Source organism: Hyperolius riggenbachi, chromosome 12 (assembly GCF_040937935.1).
Source record: "Hyperolius riggenbachi isolate aHypRig1 chromosome 12, aHypRig1.pri, whole genome shotgun sequence".
NCBI lineage: Eukaryota > Metazoa > Chordata > Amphibia > Anura > Hyperoliidae > Hyperolius > Hyperolius riggenbachi.
In genome coordinates, this window is record NC_090657.1 from 6,208,704 (window position 1) to 6,225,325 (window position 16,622).

A 16,622-nucleotide genomic window follows, 5' to 3' on the forward strand; every position below is an offset into this window, starting at 1 on the left:
GTCGGGGATTTTATCAGGGCTGCTAACAAGCAGGCTGAGCAGTGCAGAATGAAACAGAGAGCAGGGTAGGTGTTTTCTCTAATGTACCCACTGATATATATGGTAAATACTTGAGGGTGCTTCATCTCTGGTTCACTTTAAATGCTAATATGTACCATTGCATTATGTTTACATGAAAAAATTTGATTTACGAGAATAGATCATAAAGGAAATATATTGCATTATGAACATATAGTTTGTTTTATAGAAAGTTTTTATGTTCCAATAAGGTAGGGAAGAGAAAAGTGTCTGTACTGTTGACTATAGCTATAGAGAGATTGGTTGAGCTCTGGTCACACCGGTGTCTCAGCTTACCAACTGCCACGCTGTATAAAGGTAGCCATATACTGGTCGATGTGCCATCAGATCGACCAGCTGACAGATCCCTATCTGATTGAATCTGATCAGAGAGGGATCGTATGGCTGCCTTTACTGCAAACAGATTGTGAATCGATTTCAGCCTGAAACCGATCACAATCTGTTCAGCTGCTCCTGCCGCCTGTCCCCCCCCCCCCCCCCGTATACATTACCTGATGCTGGCTCCGGGTCCTCTTCTCCGCATTGCACCGCACCGCTGTTCTTGCTCCATCCCGGCGCTTCCTGTGTTACTCCGTGACCAGGAAGTTCAAATAGAGCGCCCTCTATTTCAACTTCCTGGTCACCGGAGTGACACAGGAAGTATAAGTGTACACTGGGAGATGCGGAAATGCGGTGCAGCGAGGAGAAGAGGACCCCGGAGCCAGCTTCAGGTAATGTATACATGCTCGGATCGGGCCCGAATCGTACGCCGCAAGCGACGCGCTCCTACCGCCGGGCGATCGAGGGTAATTTCCCGCACGGCGCGATCGACGGTCCGATCCGATTTCGGGAGGGAATCGGATCGGCGGGTGCGTTTAGCGCAAGCGATTGGCAGCAGATCCGATCCCAGGATCGGATCTGCTGTCGAAACGGCCGTGAATCGAGCCAGTGTATGGCCTGCTTAAGACTTCCTTTGTCAAGACACAAAGAAATAGTGTAAATAGAAAATTTAATTAAAAGCTAAAACAAACAGAAAAAAAAGACCATCTGTGTACATTAGCAAAATTATACACACAACAGTCTGTTCATTTAGACACAATCTTGGTAGAAAATATTAGTCCTCTCCGAAGGTAAAACATGAGGAACCCCATTCTCCTTCCCTCTCCATTGTCCAGCGTAGACACTGCTGTAAATCTCCCCAACTGCCGACACAGAGAATCACGTCCCATAAACGCGGCATTGTGTGGAATACTGAGGCAGGAAAACATCAGGACTGCAGTAAAGTTCATTCTGGGAAGTTTCCAGCTACTGCTTGGCTTTCTTGACAATAGTTCCCACAGCAGAGATGACAGTCGTTCTTGATCCACTTGCACTGGTGGTTACCGTGACAACAGAAGGCAGTGTGGCAGTGGTGGTGAGGATGGTTGGCTGGGCAATAGCTGGCATTGGTATCGCAGAGTCCCACTTACTTTTTCTTTTCTGTGCATCTGTGTGGACAAGAGAAACAAGAACACTGAATGCAAAGAAATAACATTTCAATTCAAGTGTATACACGTGTCATAAAAGTCATATGGAAGCTTCCACTGGTGACTTGGAAATAAGATGTCATAATACACTGACATCACTCCGTCTGGCCCCGACTGAAGGCCTTTACGGTCCCAGGTATTATACACCTTAAAGGATACCCGAACTGACATGTGACACAATGAGATAGACATGTGTATGTACAGTGCCTAGCACACTAATAACTAGGCTGTGTTCCTTTTTTTCTTTCTCTGCCTGAAAGAGTTAAATATCAGGTATGTAAGTGGCTGACTCAGTCCTGACTCAGACAGGAAGTGACTACAGTGTGACCCTCACTGATTAGAAATTCCAACTATAAAACACTTTCCTAGCAGAGAATGGCTTCTGAGAGCAAGAAAGGGGTAAAAAGGGGAATTTCTTATCAGTGAGGGTCACACTGTAGTCACTTCCTATCTGAGTCAGGACTAAGTCAGCCACTTACATACCTGATATTTAACTATTTCAGGCAGAGAAAGAAAAAAAAGAACACCGCATAGTTATTAGTGTGCTAGGCACTGTACATACCCATGTCTATCTCATCATGTCACTTCGGGTGCCCTTTAAGGCATCCCTGGACAAGACAGGGAGAGAAACTTTGAGAAAGCTGCTTGTAGCACTGGGGGTGGGGCAATGTCCCTCAGACAGACAACTCCTAGAACAGGACAGTCACTCAGTTGTGTCCGTGGGCTCCGGTCACACACTGCAGCACATTTTTATGTAAACTTATGCGAGGCATACACTATATACATTTAGTGGTAGATCAGCTAAATGATCAATATCTTCCAGTTAGGGCTCAGCCACACTAGAAGTGCTTTTCTGAGCACTTGTTATAATGATTAGCTTTTTAAAAATCGCACCCATTCACTTTCATTAAAATCGCGGTAAAAATCACCATGATTTTACACGTACGTGTCGATATTTACTGCGATTTTAATGAAAGTGAATGGGAGTGATTTTTACAAAGCACTAATCAATCACAAATCGCTCAGCAAAAGCGCTTATAGTGTGGCCGATCCCTTAGGGCCATTTTCCACTAGAGCGTTTGCGATTGCTGAATCGCAAAATCGCTAGCGATTTTAAAATCACTAGGGTTTGCTAAATAACATAGGAATCTCGGTAGGTCATATCCACTACCACGATTTGATTTTTACAAAAACGCGATCGTGACGCAGAGCGATTATTGCCGCGATTTTGCTATGCAGTGCATAGCAAAATCGCAATCGTTGGGGAAAAAAAAAGGACTTTGCTGAATCGCAATCGCTAGCGTTTAGCACAAACGCTAGCGATTGCTAGTGGAAAAGGGCCCTTACTGATTGTTTACTACTTTGCACCAGTACATATTAGACAAGACTGATAACATCGCTGCAGCTGCAACGTTTATTCTGCCCGCTGCAGTACACAGATATGCAAGGGTTGCTTGGGCAGCGATCCTCAGCAGTTTAGCGCTGGGAATACACCATTTGTTTTTCCACTCGATAGATACATTTCCCACATGTCCGATATTCCTTCCGACCGTTTTTTGGGGTCGATTTCTCATAGAAGTGAATGGAAAAAGAGAAGAAAAACTATTAGAAGATGAGAGAATCGAGCGGAAAAAATAATCGGATGGAAAACTGAGCAGAAAAACATATCGTGTGTACCCAGCATTAGGCATAATGCGTAATGCACAACCAACTGCGCAACAAGTGGTTTACACAGCAAGTACGTGCCCACACACCAACCAGCTAAACAACTCAAGACCTCTCCTGGCGGTAACCCCGAGCAACGCTGGCACCAGCCGCCGGGAGCTCAATGCAGAGCAATACAGCGCAGCGGGTGTTTTTACTCACCTCCCGGGGAATCCTCTACACAGGCAGCCATTCTACTTCCTCTCCACGGAGGCTCTGAATCACTCCGGTGAGATCACCGGCAGTGATCTCTCTAGAGAGTTACAGCGCCACCCGGAGGACGGAGGTAAAATTGCAGTGCTGGAGACCAGAGAGGTGAGAGAGAGCAGGGGCTGCTGCAGAGACTCTGGCGGCATGCTTTAAGACCCTTAAACCAGGAAAGAGTCTTACTGCCAGGGAGGTAAATACTCTGCATGCAGCTAAATGACAAACTGCACATCATGTCTGCATTCAAAAACAACAAAGTTGTTCAAAAAACTTGTACGTTACAACCTGCATGATCGTTGGGCAGGCTGATCCACCGGTTGGGATCTGGCAAACAACCTGTTATCAGTTGGTCGTCTGGTTGTTTGCCAGCTCTATAAACGCCCACCTATCTTATTTATATAGCGCCGACATATTATGGAGCGCTGTACAGATTGTCTTGTCACCAACAGATCGTTTGGACGTGTGTATGAGCCTTAAAGGGGATCGTTTCTAAACTATCACCTAATATGATCATGAAAAATCATTATAGGTATAAGTAATTGGGTGTGTGTACGCAGCTATCCTATTGGCTACAAACGTTATCCATTTGATGAATGCTTCTAGTATCTGAGCAACACCCCACGTGTTTTCTACTACTATAGTCGTGTGTCCCGATTTCCTGTGTGGGTGATGACATTTCTGGCTGCTTGCTATACAGCACTATGCTGGGAACTATGTCAATAAACTGAGGAGTTGTGTTTACACTCAGATTTCAGCAAATACTACAAGTGGTTGTTAAAGTGGTCTGAAAGCCAGCAATTCTACTTTGCTTTAAAAGATTCCTCACAGCTTGAAAGCTACCATCTCAGAAATGTTTTTCTAGCAGAACATCACTGAAACGGTTAAACAAAGCACTTTGCCCTGTTATTCAGCTTCAAATCCGCATCCAAACTGGAGATAACAGTATCTCTTTGTTTACATTCCAATGTCGTTACAATGTGTGTAAACAGTGTAACAGGGGAAAAGGAGCTCTCTGTGGCACACACACACACACACACTTCAGAATAGCTCATTAGAAGATGTAAATATATAATAAAAAGCAGTTTGAATAAAACGTAATGGCAGGTTTCAGGGCAATATAAACTACACTTTGGAAACTTGTAATTTGTAAACAGACAATATTACTTATGCACAAAAGCAAATATGAGAACTGTATGAGTAATAAAAAGTAGGAAAACCGTTTTATTGAATGTTCTGTCGGAGTTTCAGGCCACTTTCATCTGAAGATTATGTTGAATTATAGATTGCACTAATGTTATTGTTTATGTGATGCCTGGTCACTGATTACTGTTGCATGTTATTGTATTTGTTTTTCAAAAAATGAATAAAAACAAAAACAACCCCAAACATTTCTGTCTGCTTACCCGCTGTTGCAGTGGTTGTAGTGCTGGTTGTTCCAGTTGTTGCACTAGTAGTTGTACCTTTCTTAGTACCAGTCACAAATTCAATCTGAAAAGAACCATAAACACTCTGATAAACAAATATAAGCTATGATAAACAGCTTTTCATAGCACATGGTTTATAAATTATAATTGATACGCACACACACAATATATATATGTACGGTAATGTAAATTTTAAACCCACAACGGCATGGAGGAAGGTGCCTTTCACACTAGGCTTTAGAGCCTTTCACACTAGGCCAGTGTAGTGCAGTAGGTTTACTGCACCCCACCGCAGGGCAATGAAAGTCTATGGCAGTGGTCCTCAAACTAAGGCCCGCGGGCCGAATGTGGCCCCCTGAGGCTTTTTTACTGGCCTCCCACACATAAAATGCATTACTTATAGGTGCGGTCAGCTACATCTTTAAATATTGGTGGTCAGCATATAGAATAGCAGTGCTGGCACCACCCATCCACATGGAAGCCAGAAAGCAGTAATTCGCTGGTTTCCAATCACATTCCACATCAGGTGACACTGCTGTCCAATAAGACTGCAGGGTGTCACCTGGGTATGCTTCACTGTCTGGTCCTCAAAGACTTCTACATCATCTTATGTATACTCCGGCCCCCCAGCAGTCTGACGTATGTTGACCCGGCCCACGACCCAAAACGTTTGCGGACCCCTGCTCTATGGGGACTCTCATAGCGACGCGGTATGGCGCGATGTGACGGAAGTGACTTTTCGCTGCATCCCCAGACACTAGGACAGATCTACAATCCCACGCAGTTCTGCAGTGACCTGCGGCATCGTGCTGAAGATATGCACTTCTCTGTGCTCTGTGTTTGTCTTTTCGCTGCATCCCTGATACTAGGACAGATCTACAATACCACGCAGTTCTGTGGTGACCTGCGGCATCGTGCTGAAGATATGCACTTCTCTGTGCTCTGTTTGTCTTTTCGCTGCATCCCCGACACTAGGACAGATCTACAATACCACGCAGTTCTGCGGTGACCTGCGGCATCGTGCTGAAGATATGCACTTCTCTGTGCTCTGTGTTTGTCTTTTCGCTGCATCCCTGATACTAGGACAGATCTACAATACCACGCAGTTCTGTGGTGACCTGCCGCATCGTGCTGAAGATATGCACTTCTCTGTGCTCTGTGTTTGTCTTTTCGCTGCATCCCTGACACTAGGACAGATCTACAATACCACGCAGTTCTGTGGTGACCTGCGGCATCATGCTGAAGATATGCACTTCTCTGTGCTCTGTGTTTGTCTTTTCGCTGCATCCCTGACACTAGGACAGATCTACAATCCCACGCAGTTCTGCGGTGACCTGCGGCATCGTGCTGAAGATATGCACTTCTCTGTGCTCTGTGTTTGTCTTTTCGCTGCATCCCTGATACTAGGACAGATCTACAATACCACGCAGTTCTGCGGTGACCTGCGGCATCGTGCTGAAGATATGCACTTCTCTGTGCTCTGTGTTTGTCTTTTCGCTGCATCCCCGACACTAGGACAAATCTACAATCCCACGCAGTTCTGTGGTGACCTGCGGCATCATGCTGAAGATATGCACTTCTCTGTGCTCTGTTTGTCTTTTCGCTGCATCCCTGACACTAGGACAGATCTACAATCCCACGCAGTTCTGCGGTGACCTGCGGCATCGTGCTGAAGATATGCACTTCTCTGTGCTCTGTGTTTGTCTTTTCGCTGCATCCCTGATACTAGGACAGATCTACAATACCACGCAGTTCTGCAGTGACCTGCGGCATCGTGCTGAAGATATGCACTTCTCTGTGCTCTGTGTTTGTCTTTTCGCTGCATCCCCGACACTAGGACAGATCTACAATCCCACGCAGTTCTGTGGTGACCTGCGGCATCATGCTGAAGATATGCACTTCTCTGTTTGTCTTTTCGCTGCATCCCCGACACTAGGACAGATCTACAATACCACGCAGTTCTGTGGTGACCTGCGGCATCATGCTGAAGATATGCACTTCTCTGTGCTCTGTTTGTCTTTTCGCTGCATCCCTGATACTAGGACAGATCTACAATACCACGCAGTTCTGTGGTGACCTGCGGCATCGTGCTGAAGATATGCACTTCTCTGTGCTCTGTTTGTCTTTTCGCTGCATCCCTGACACTAGGACAAATCTACAATACCACGCAGTTCTGCAGTGACCTGCGGCATCGTGCTGAAGATATGCACTTCTCTGTGCTCTGTGTTTGTCTTTTCGCTGCATCCCTGATACTAGGACAAATCTACAATACCACGCAGTTCTGCGGTGACCTGCGGCATCGTGCTGAAGATATGCACTTCTCTGCGCTCTGTGTTTGTCTTTTCGCTGCATCCCTGACACTAGGACAGATCTACAATCCCACGCAGTTCTGTGGTGACCTGCGGCATCATGCTGAAGATATGCACTTCTCTGTGCTCTGTGTTTGTCTTTTCGCTGCATCCCTGATACTAGGACAGATCTACAATACCACGCAGTTCTGTGGTGACCTGCGGCATCGTGCTGAAGATATGCACTTCTCTGTGCTCTGTGTTTGTCTTTTCGCTGCATCCCCGACACTAGGACAGATCTACAATCCCACGCAGTTCTGCGGTGACCTGCGGCATCGTGCTGAAGATATGCACTTCTCTGTGCTCTGTGTTTGTCTTTTCGCTGCATCCCTGACACTAGGACAGATCTACAATCCCACGCAGTTCTGCAGTGACCTGCGGCATCGTGCTGAAGATATGCACTTCTCTGTGCTCTGTTTGTCTTTTCGCTGCATCCCCGACACTAGGACAGATCTACAATCCCACGCAGTTCTGCAGTGACCTGCGGCATCATGCTGAAGATATGCACTTCTCTGTGCTCTGTTTGTCTTTTCGCTGCATCCCTGATACTAGGACAGATCTACAATACCACGCAGTTCTGTGGTGACCTGCGGCATCGTGCTGAAGATATGCACTTCTCTGTGCTCTGTGTTTGTCTTTTCGCTGCATCCCCGACACTAGGACAAATCTACAATCCCACGCAGTTCTGTGGTGACCTGCCGCATCGTGCTGAAGATATGCACTTCTCTGTGCTCTGTGTTTGTCTTTTCGCTGCATCCCTGATACTAGGACAGATCTACAATACCACGCAGTTCTGCGGTGACCTGCGGCATCGTGCTGAAGATATGCACTTCTCTGCGCTCTGTGTTTGTCTTTTCGCTGCATCCCCGACACTAGGACAGATCTACAATCCCACGCAGTTCTGTGGTGACCTGCGGCATCATGCTGAAGATATGCACTTCTCTGTGCTCTGTGTTTGTCTTTTCGCTGCATCCCCGACACTAGGACAGATCTACAATCCCACGCAGTTCTGTGGTGACCTGCGGCATCATGCTGAAGATATGCACTTCTCTGTGCTCTGTGTTTGTCTTTTCGCTGCATCCCTGACACTAGGACAGATCTACAATCCCACGCAGTTCTGCAGTGACCTGCGGCATCGTGCTGAAGATATGCACTTCTCTGTGCTCTGTGTTTGTCTTTTCGCTGCATCCCCGACACTAGGACAGATCTACAATCCCACGCAGTTCTGTGGTGACCTGCGGCATCGTGCTGAAGATATGCACTTCTCTGTGCTCTGTTTGTCTTTTCGCTGCATCCCTGACACTAGGACAGATCTACAATCCCACGCAGTTCTGTGGTGACCTGCGGCATCGTGCTGAAGATATGCACTTCTCTGCGCTCTGTGTTTGTCTTTTCGCTGCATCCCTGACACTAGGACAGATCTACAATCCTACGCAGTTCTGTGGTGACCTGCGGCATCGTGCTGAAGATATGCACTTCTCTGTGCTCTGTTTGTCTTTTCGCTGCATCCCTGACACTAGGACAGATCTACAATCCTACGCAGTTCTGTGGTGACCTGCGGCATCATGCTGAAGATATGCACTTCTCTGTGCTCTGTGTTTGTCTTTTCGCTGCATCCCTGACACTAGGACAGATCTACAATCCCACGCAGTTCTGCAGTGACCTGCGGCATCGTGCTGAAGATATGCACTTCTCTGTGCTCTGTGTTTGTCTTTTCGCTGCATCCCCGACACTAGGACAGATCTACAATCCCACGCAGTTCTGTGGTGACCTGCGGCATCGTGCTGAAGATATGCACTTCTCTGTGCTCTGTTTGTCTTTTCGCTGCATCCCTGACACTAGGACAGATCTACAATCCCACGCAGTTCTGTGGTGACCTGCGGCATCGTGCTGAAGATATGCACTTCTCTGCGCTCTGTGTTTGTCTTTTCGCTGCATCCCTGACACTAGGACAGATCTACAATCCCACGCAGTTCTGCGGTGACCTGCGGCATCGTGCTGAAGATATGCACTTCTCTGTGCTCTGTGTTTGTCTTTTCGCTGCATCCCCGACACTAGGACAAATCTACAATACCACGCAGTTCTGCGGTGACCTGCGGCATCGTGCTGAAGATATGCACTTCTCTGTGCTCTGTTTGTCTTTTCGCTGCATCCCCGACACTAGGACAGATCTACAATCCCACGCAGTTCTGTGGTGACCTGCGGCATCGTGCTGAAGATATGCACTTCTCTGTGCTCTGTTTGTCTTTTCGCTGCATCCCCGACACTAGGACAGATCTACAATCCCACGCAGTTCTGTGGTGACCTGCGGCATCGTGCTGAAGATATGCACTTCTCTGTGCTCTGTTTGTCTTTTCGCTGCATCCCCGACACTAGGACAGATCTACAATCCCACGCAGTTCTGCGGTGACCTGCGGCATCATGCTGAAGATATGCACTTCTCTGTGCTCTGTTTGTCTTTTCGCTGCATCCCCGACACTAGGACAGATCTACAATCCCACGCAGTTCTGTGGTGACCTGCGGCATCGTGCTGAAGATATGCACTTCTCTGTGCTCTGTTTGTCTTTTCGCTGCATCCCCGACACTAGGACAGATCTACAATCCCACGCAGTTCTGCGGTGACCTGCGGCATCATGCTGAAGATATGCACTTCTCTGTGCTCTGTTTGTCTTTTCGCTGCATCCCCGACACTAGGACAGATCTACAATCCCACGCAGTTCTGCGGTGACCTGCGGCATCATGCTGAAGATATGCACTTCTCTGTGCTCTGTTTGTCTTTTCGCTGCATCCCCGACACTAGGACAGATCTACAATCCCACGCAGTTCTGTGGTGACCTGCGGCATCATGCTGAAGATATGCACTTCTCTGTGCTCTGTTTGTCTTTTCGCTGCATCCCCGACACTAGGACAGATCTACAATCCCACGCAGTTCTGTGGTGACCTGCGGCATCGTGCTGAAGATATGCACTTCTCTGTGCTCTGTTTGTCTTTTCGCTGCATCCCCGACACTAGGACAGATCTACAATCCCACGCAGTTCTGCGGTGACCTGCGGCATCATGCTGAAGATATGCACTTCTCTGTGCTCTGTTTGTCTTTTCGCTGCATCCCTGACACTAGGACAGATCTACAATCCCACGCAGTTCTGTGGTGACCTGCGGCATCGTGCTGAAGATATGCACTTCTCTGTGCTCTGTTTGTCTTTTCGCTGCATCCCTGACACTAGGACAGATCTACAATCCCACGCAGTTCTGCAGTGACCTGCGGCATCGTGCTGAAGATATGCACTTCTCTGTGCTCTGTGTTTGTCTTTTCGCTGCATCCCCGACACTAGGACAAATCTACAATCCCACGCAGTTCTGTGGTGACCTGCGGCATCGTGCTGAAGATATGCACTTCTCTGTGCTCTGTTTGTCTTTTCGCTGCATCCCCGACACTAGGACAGATCTACAATCCCACGCAGTTCTGTGGTGACCTGCGGCATCGTGCTGAAGATATGCACTTCTCTGTGCTCTGTTTGTCTTTTCGCTGCATCCCCGACACTAGGACAGATCTACAATCCCACGCAGTTCTGTGGTGACCTGCGGCATCGTGCTGAAGATATGCACTTCTCTGTGCTCTGTTTGTCTTTTCGCTGCATCCCTGATACTAGGACAGATCTACAATCCTACGCAGTTCTGTGGTGACCTGCGGCATCGTGCTGAAGATATGCACTTCTCTGTGCTCTGTGTTTGTCTTTTCGCTGCATCCCCGACACTAGGACAAATCTACAATCCCACGCAGTTCTGTGGTGACCTGCGGCATCATGCTGAAGATATGCACTTCTCTGTGCTCTGTTTGTCTTTTCGCTGCATCCCTGACACTAGGACAGATCTACAATCCCACGCAGTTCTGCGGTGACCTGCGGCATCATGCTGAAGATATGCACTTCTCTGTGCTCTGTTTGTCTTTTCGCTGCATCCCTGACACTAGGACAGATCTACAATCCCACGCAGTTCTGTGGTGACCTGCGGCATCATGCTGAAGATATGCACTTCTCTGTGCTCTGTTTGTCTTTTCGCTGCATCCCTGACACTAGGACAGATCTACAATCCCACGCAGTTCTGCAGTGACCTGCGGCATCGTGCTGAAGATATGCACTTCTCTGTGCTCTGTTTGTCTTTTCGCTGCATCCCTGACACTAGGACAAATCTACAATACCACGCAGTTCTGTGGTGACCTGCGGCATCGTGCTGAAGATATGCACTTCTCTGTGCTCTGTTTGTCTTTTCGCTGCATCCCTGACACTAGGACAAATCTACAATACCACGCAGTTCTGTGGTGACCTGCGGCATCGTGCTGAAGATATGCACTTCTCTGTGCTCTGTTTGTCTTTTCGCTGCATCCCCGACACTAGGACAGATCTACAATCCTACGCAGTTCTGTGGTGACCTGCGGCATCGTGCTGAAGATATGCACTTCTCTGTGCTCTGTGTTTGTCTTTTCGCTGCATCCCTGACACTAGGACAAATCTACAATACCACGCAGTTCTGCAGTGACCTGCGGCATCATGCTGAAGATATGCACTTCTCTGTGCTCTGTTTGTCTTTTCGCTGCATCCCTGACACTAGGACAAATCTACAATACCACGCAGTTCTGCAGTGACCTGCGGCATCGTGCTGAAGATATGCACTTCTCTGTGCTCTGTTTGTCTTTTCGCTGCATCCCTGACACTAGGACAAATCTACAATACCACGCAGTTCTGCAGTGACCTGCGGCATCGTGCTGAAGATATGCACTTCTCTGTGCTCTGTGTTTGTCTTTTCGCTGCATCCCCGACACTAGGACAAATCTACAATCCCACGCAGTTCTGCGGTGACCTGCGGCATCGTGCTGAAGATATGCACTTCTCTGTGCTCTGTTTGTCTTTTCGCTGCATCCCTGACACTAGGACAGATCTACAATACCACGCAGTTCTGTGGTGACCTGCGGCATCGTGCTGAAGATATGCACTTCTCTGTGCTCTGTATGTCTTTTCGCTGCATCCCCGACACTAGGACAGATCTACAATCCTACGCAGTTCTGTGGTGACCTGCGGCATCGTGCTGAAGATATGCACTTCTCTGTGCTCTGTTTGTCTTTTCGCTGCATCCCTGACACTAGGACAAATCTACAATACCACGCAGTTCTGTGGTGACCTGCGGCATCATGCTGAAGATATGCACTTCTCTGTGCTCTGTTTGTCTTTTCGCTGCATCCCCGACACTAGGACAGATCTACAATCCCACGCAGTTCTGCAGTGACCTGCGGCATCGTGCTGAAGATATGCACTTCTCTGTGCTCTGTGTTTGTCTTTTCGCTGCATCCCCGACACTAGGACAAATCTACAATACCACGCAGTTCTGCAGTGACCTGCGGCATCATGCTGAAGATATGCACTTCTCTGTGCTCTGTTTGTCTTTTCGCTGCATCCCTGACACTAGGACAAATCTACAATACCACGCAGTTCTGTGGTGACCTGCGGCATCATGCTGAAGATATGCACTTCTCTGTGCTCTGTGTTTGTCTTTTCGCTGCATCCCCGACACTAGGACAGATCTACAATCCCACGCAGTTCTGTGGTGACCTGCGGCATCATGCTGAAGATATGCACTTCTCTGTGCTCTGTGTTTGTCTTTTCGCTGCATCCCTGACACTAGGACAGATCTACAATCCTACGCAGTTCTGTGGTGACCTGCGGCATCGTGCTGAAGATATGCACTTCTCTGTGCTCTGTGTTTGTCTTTTCGCTGCATCCCCGACACTAGGACAAATCTACAATACCACGCAGTTCTGCGGTGACCTGCGGCATCGTGCTGAAGATATGCACTTCTCTGTGCTCTGTGTTTGTCTTTTCGCTGCATCCCTGACACTAGGACAAATCTACAATACCACGCAGTTCTGCAGTGACCTGCGGCATCATGCTGAAGATATGCACTTCTCTGTGCTCTGTGTTTGTCTTTTCGCTGCATCCCCGACACTAGGACAGATCTACAATACCACGCAGTTCTGCAGTGACCTGCGGCATCATGCTGAAGATATGCACTTCTCTGTGCTCTGTTTGTCTTTTCGCTGCATCCCCGACACTAGGACAGATCTACAATCCCACGCAGTTCTGTGGTGACCTGCGGCATCGTGCTGAAGATATGCACTTCTCTGTGCTCTGTGTTTGTCTTTTCGCTGCATCCCCGACACTAGAACAGATCTACAATCCCACGCAGTTCTGTGGTGACCTGCGGCATCATGCTGAAGATATGCACTTCTCTGTGCTCTGTGTTTGTCTTTTCGCTGCATCCCTGACACTAGGACAGATCTACAATACCACGCAGTTCTGTGGTGACCTGCGGCATCGTGCTGAAGATATGCACTTCTCTGTGCTCTGTTTGTCTTTTCGCTGCATCCCTGACACTAGGACAGATCTACAATCCCACGCAGTTCTGTGGTGACCTGCGGCATCGTGCTGAAGATATGCACTTCTCTGTGCTCTGTGTTTGTCTTTTCGCTGCATCCCCGACACTAGGACAAATCTACAATACCACGCAGTTCTGTGGTGACCTGCGGCATCGTGCTGAAGATATGCACTTCTCTGTGCTCTGTTTGTCTTTTCGCTGCATCCCCGACACTAGGACAGATCTACAATCCCACGCAGTTCTGTGGTGACCTGCGGCATCGTGCTGAAGATATGCACTTCTCTGTGCTCTGTTTGTCTTTTCGCTGCATCCCCGACACTAGGACAGATCTACAATCCCACGCAGTTCTGCGGTGACCTGCGGCATCATGCTGAAGATATGCACTTCTCTGTGCTCTGTTTGTCTTTTCGCTGCATCCCCGACACTAGGACAGATCTACAATACCACGCAGTTCTGCAGTGACCTGCGGCATCGTGCTGAAGATATGCACTTCTCTGCGCTCTGTGTTTGTCTTTTCGCTGCATCCCCGACACTAGGACAAATCTACAATACCACGCAGTTCTGTGGTGACCTGCGGCATCGTGCTGAAGATATGCACTTCTCTGCGCTCTGTGTTTGTCTTTTCGCTGCATCCCCGACACTAGGACAGATCTACAATCCCACGCAGTTCTGTGGTGACCTGCGGCATCGTGCTGAAGATATGCACTTCTCTGTGCTCTGTTTGTCTTTTCGCTGCATCCCTGACACTAGGACAGATCTACAATACCACGCAGTTCTGCGGTGACCTGCCGCATCGTGCTGAAGATATGCACTTCTCTGCGCTCTGTGTTTGTCTTTTCGCTGCATCCCCGACACTAGGACAGATCTACAATCCCACGCAGTTCTGTGGTGACCTGCGGCATCGTGCTGAAGATATGCACTTCTCTGCGCTCTGTGTTTGTCTTTTCGCTGCATCCCCGACACTAGGACAAATCTACAATACCACGCAGTTCTGTGGTGACCTGCGGCATCATGCTGAAGATATGCACTTCTCTGTGCTCTCTGTTTGTCTTTTCGCTGCATCCCTGACACTAGGACAGATCTACAATCCCACGCAGTTCTGTGGTGACCTGCGGCATCGTGCTGAAGATATGCACTTCTCTGTGCTCTGTTTGTCTTTTCGCTGCATCCCTGATACTAGGACAGATCTACAATCCCACGCAGTTCTGTGGTGACCTGCGGCATCGTGCTGAAGATATGCACTTCTCTGTGCTCTGTATGTCTTTTCGCTGCATCCCCGACACTAGGACAGATCTACAATCCCACGCAGTTCTGTGGTGACCTGCGGCATCGTGCTGAAGATATGCACTTCTCTGCGCTCTGTGTTTGTCTTTTCGCTGCATCCCCGACACTAGGACAAATCTACAATACCACGCAGTTCTGTGGTGACCTGCGGCATCATGCTGAAGATATGCACTTCTCTGTGCTCTCTGTTTGTCTTTTCGCTGCATCCCTGACACTAGGACAGATCTACAATACCACGCAGTTCTGCAGTGACCTGCGGCATCATGCTGAAGATATGCACTTCTCTGTGCTCTGTTTGTCTTTTCGCTGCATCCCCGACACTAGGACAAATCTACAATCCCACGCAGTTCTGTGGTGACCTGCGGCATCGTGCTGAAGATATGCACTTCTCTGTGCTCTGTGTTTGTCTTTTCGCTGCATCCCTGACACTAGGACAGATCTACAATCCCACGCAGTTCTGCGGTGACCTGCGGCATCGTGCTGAAGATATGCACTTCTCTGTGCTCTGTTTGTCTTTTCGCTGCATCCCTGACACTAGGACAAATCTACAATCCCACTCAGTTCTGTGGTGACCTGCGGCATCGTGCTGAAGATATGCACTTCTCTGTGCTCTGTGTTTGTTAGGCGTATGAACTTGTTTAATTAGTTCTCCACAGCAACTGTGAATAGACTGCAGGAGAGCTGTGGAAAGGCAGCTCTCCATAAGGCATAATAACACTACAGCTGGAGACACACCAGAGAGCCATTTACAAATAGTTTTAAGTTTAAAAAACAAAAAACTCCCATTGACTTCCATTAAAATTGCAGTAAAACCATGGAAAAATTGCCTGCAATTGTGATTTTTTTTTTTAAACAAAAAGAAAACGACCCAAAAATTGTTCCGTCTCGTCCTGCCTAACACTTAACCCTCTCAGTACCTTCTGCAAATGTGAAGCCAAGTCAAACTTCAACAAGCACGAGAAAAAGGTGATGGAATGTGGAACTTCCTATAAACCTCCTCTAGGTTGGTATTCTGCTATGGAAACAAGACCTAGACATGGCTCTATACATGCAGGAGACCGCTCTGAAATGTGTGATAAAGCAGGGCTGTGGAGTCAGAGTTGGAGTCGAGGAGTTGGAGCAATTTTGGGCACCCGGAGTCGGAGTCGTGGTTTCAGAAACTGAGGAGTCGGAGTCAGGAGTCGCATGATTTTTGACAAAGTCCACAGCCCTGTTAAGTATCAGGCTAAGGAGTCAGAGTCGAGGAGTCGGAGTCTGAGCAATTTTGGGCACCCGGAGTCGGAGTCGTAGTTTCAGAAACTGAGGAATCGGAAGATTTTTGTACCGACTCCACAGCCCTGTGATAAAGTAACACTCCACTCACCTTTGTCCGTTCCTTCTTCGCTTTCTCAAGCTTGTCCATCTCTATTTTCTGGGCTTTTGCTGTGACAGAAATTAGAAAAAAAATCAGAGAGAATTGCCCTTTACTATTTAAAATAAAACAGCAATACAGTTAGAGGTGATGTTATAGAAGGTAGGTATATATTTTCCATGTGTCTTGCATACGCACATTTTACTACTCATCTAGTAAATCATTGCCCGTTGCGCATGTGCTTGTCCACCAATAAGTCTTGATGTGAATACAAAAGAATAGTTTTTTTATAGTG

At 47.9% G+C, this 16,622-nt stretch overlaps 1 protein-coding gene across 1 annotated transcript in view; it reads right to left on the bottom strand.

Annotated features, from left to right (window-relative positions):
* Positions 1 to 1,049: 1,049 nt before the first annotated feature.
* SAP30BP (SAP30 binding protein) overlaps positions 1,050 to 16,622 on the bottom strand; it is a 127,977-nt gene continuing 112,404 nt past the window's right edge. The window contains exons 9-11 of the mRNA XM_068264122.1: positions 16,340 to 16,398; positions 4,898 to 4,982; positions 1,050 to 1,544 (exon numbers count right to left, since the gene is read on the bottom strand). Coding sequence (XP_068120223.1) covers positions 1,363 to 1,544; positions 4,898 to 4,982; positions 16,340 to 16,398 — 326 coding nt within the window. The 3' untranslated portion in view covers positions 1,050 to 1,362. The remainder of the gene's footprint in view (positions 1,545 to 4,897; positions 4,983 to 16,339; positions 16,399 to 16,622) is intronic.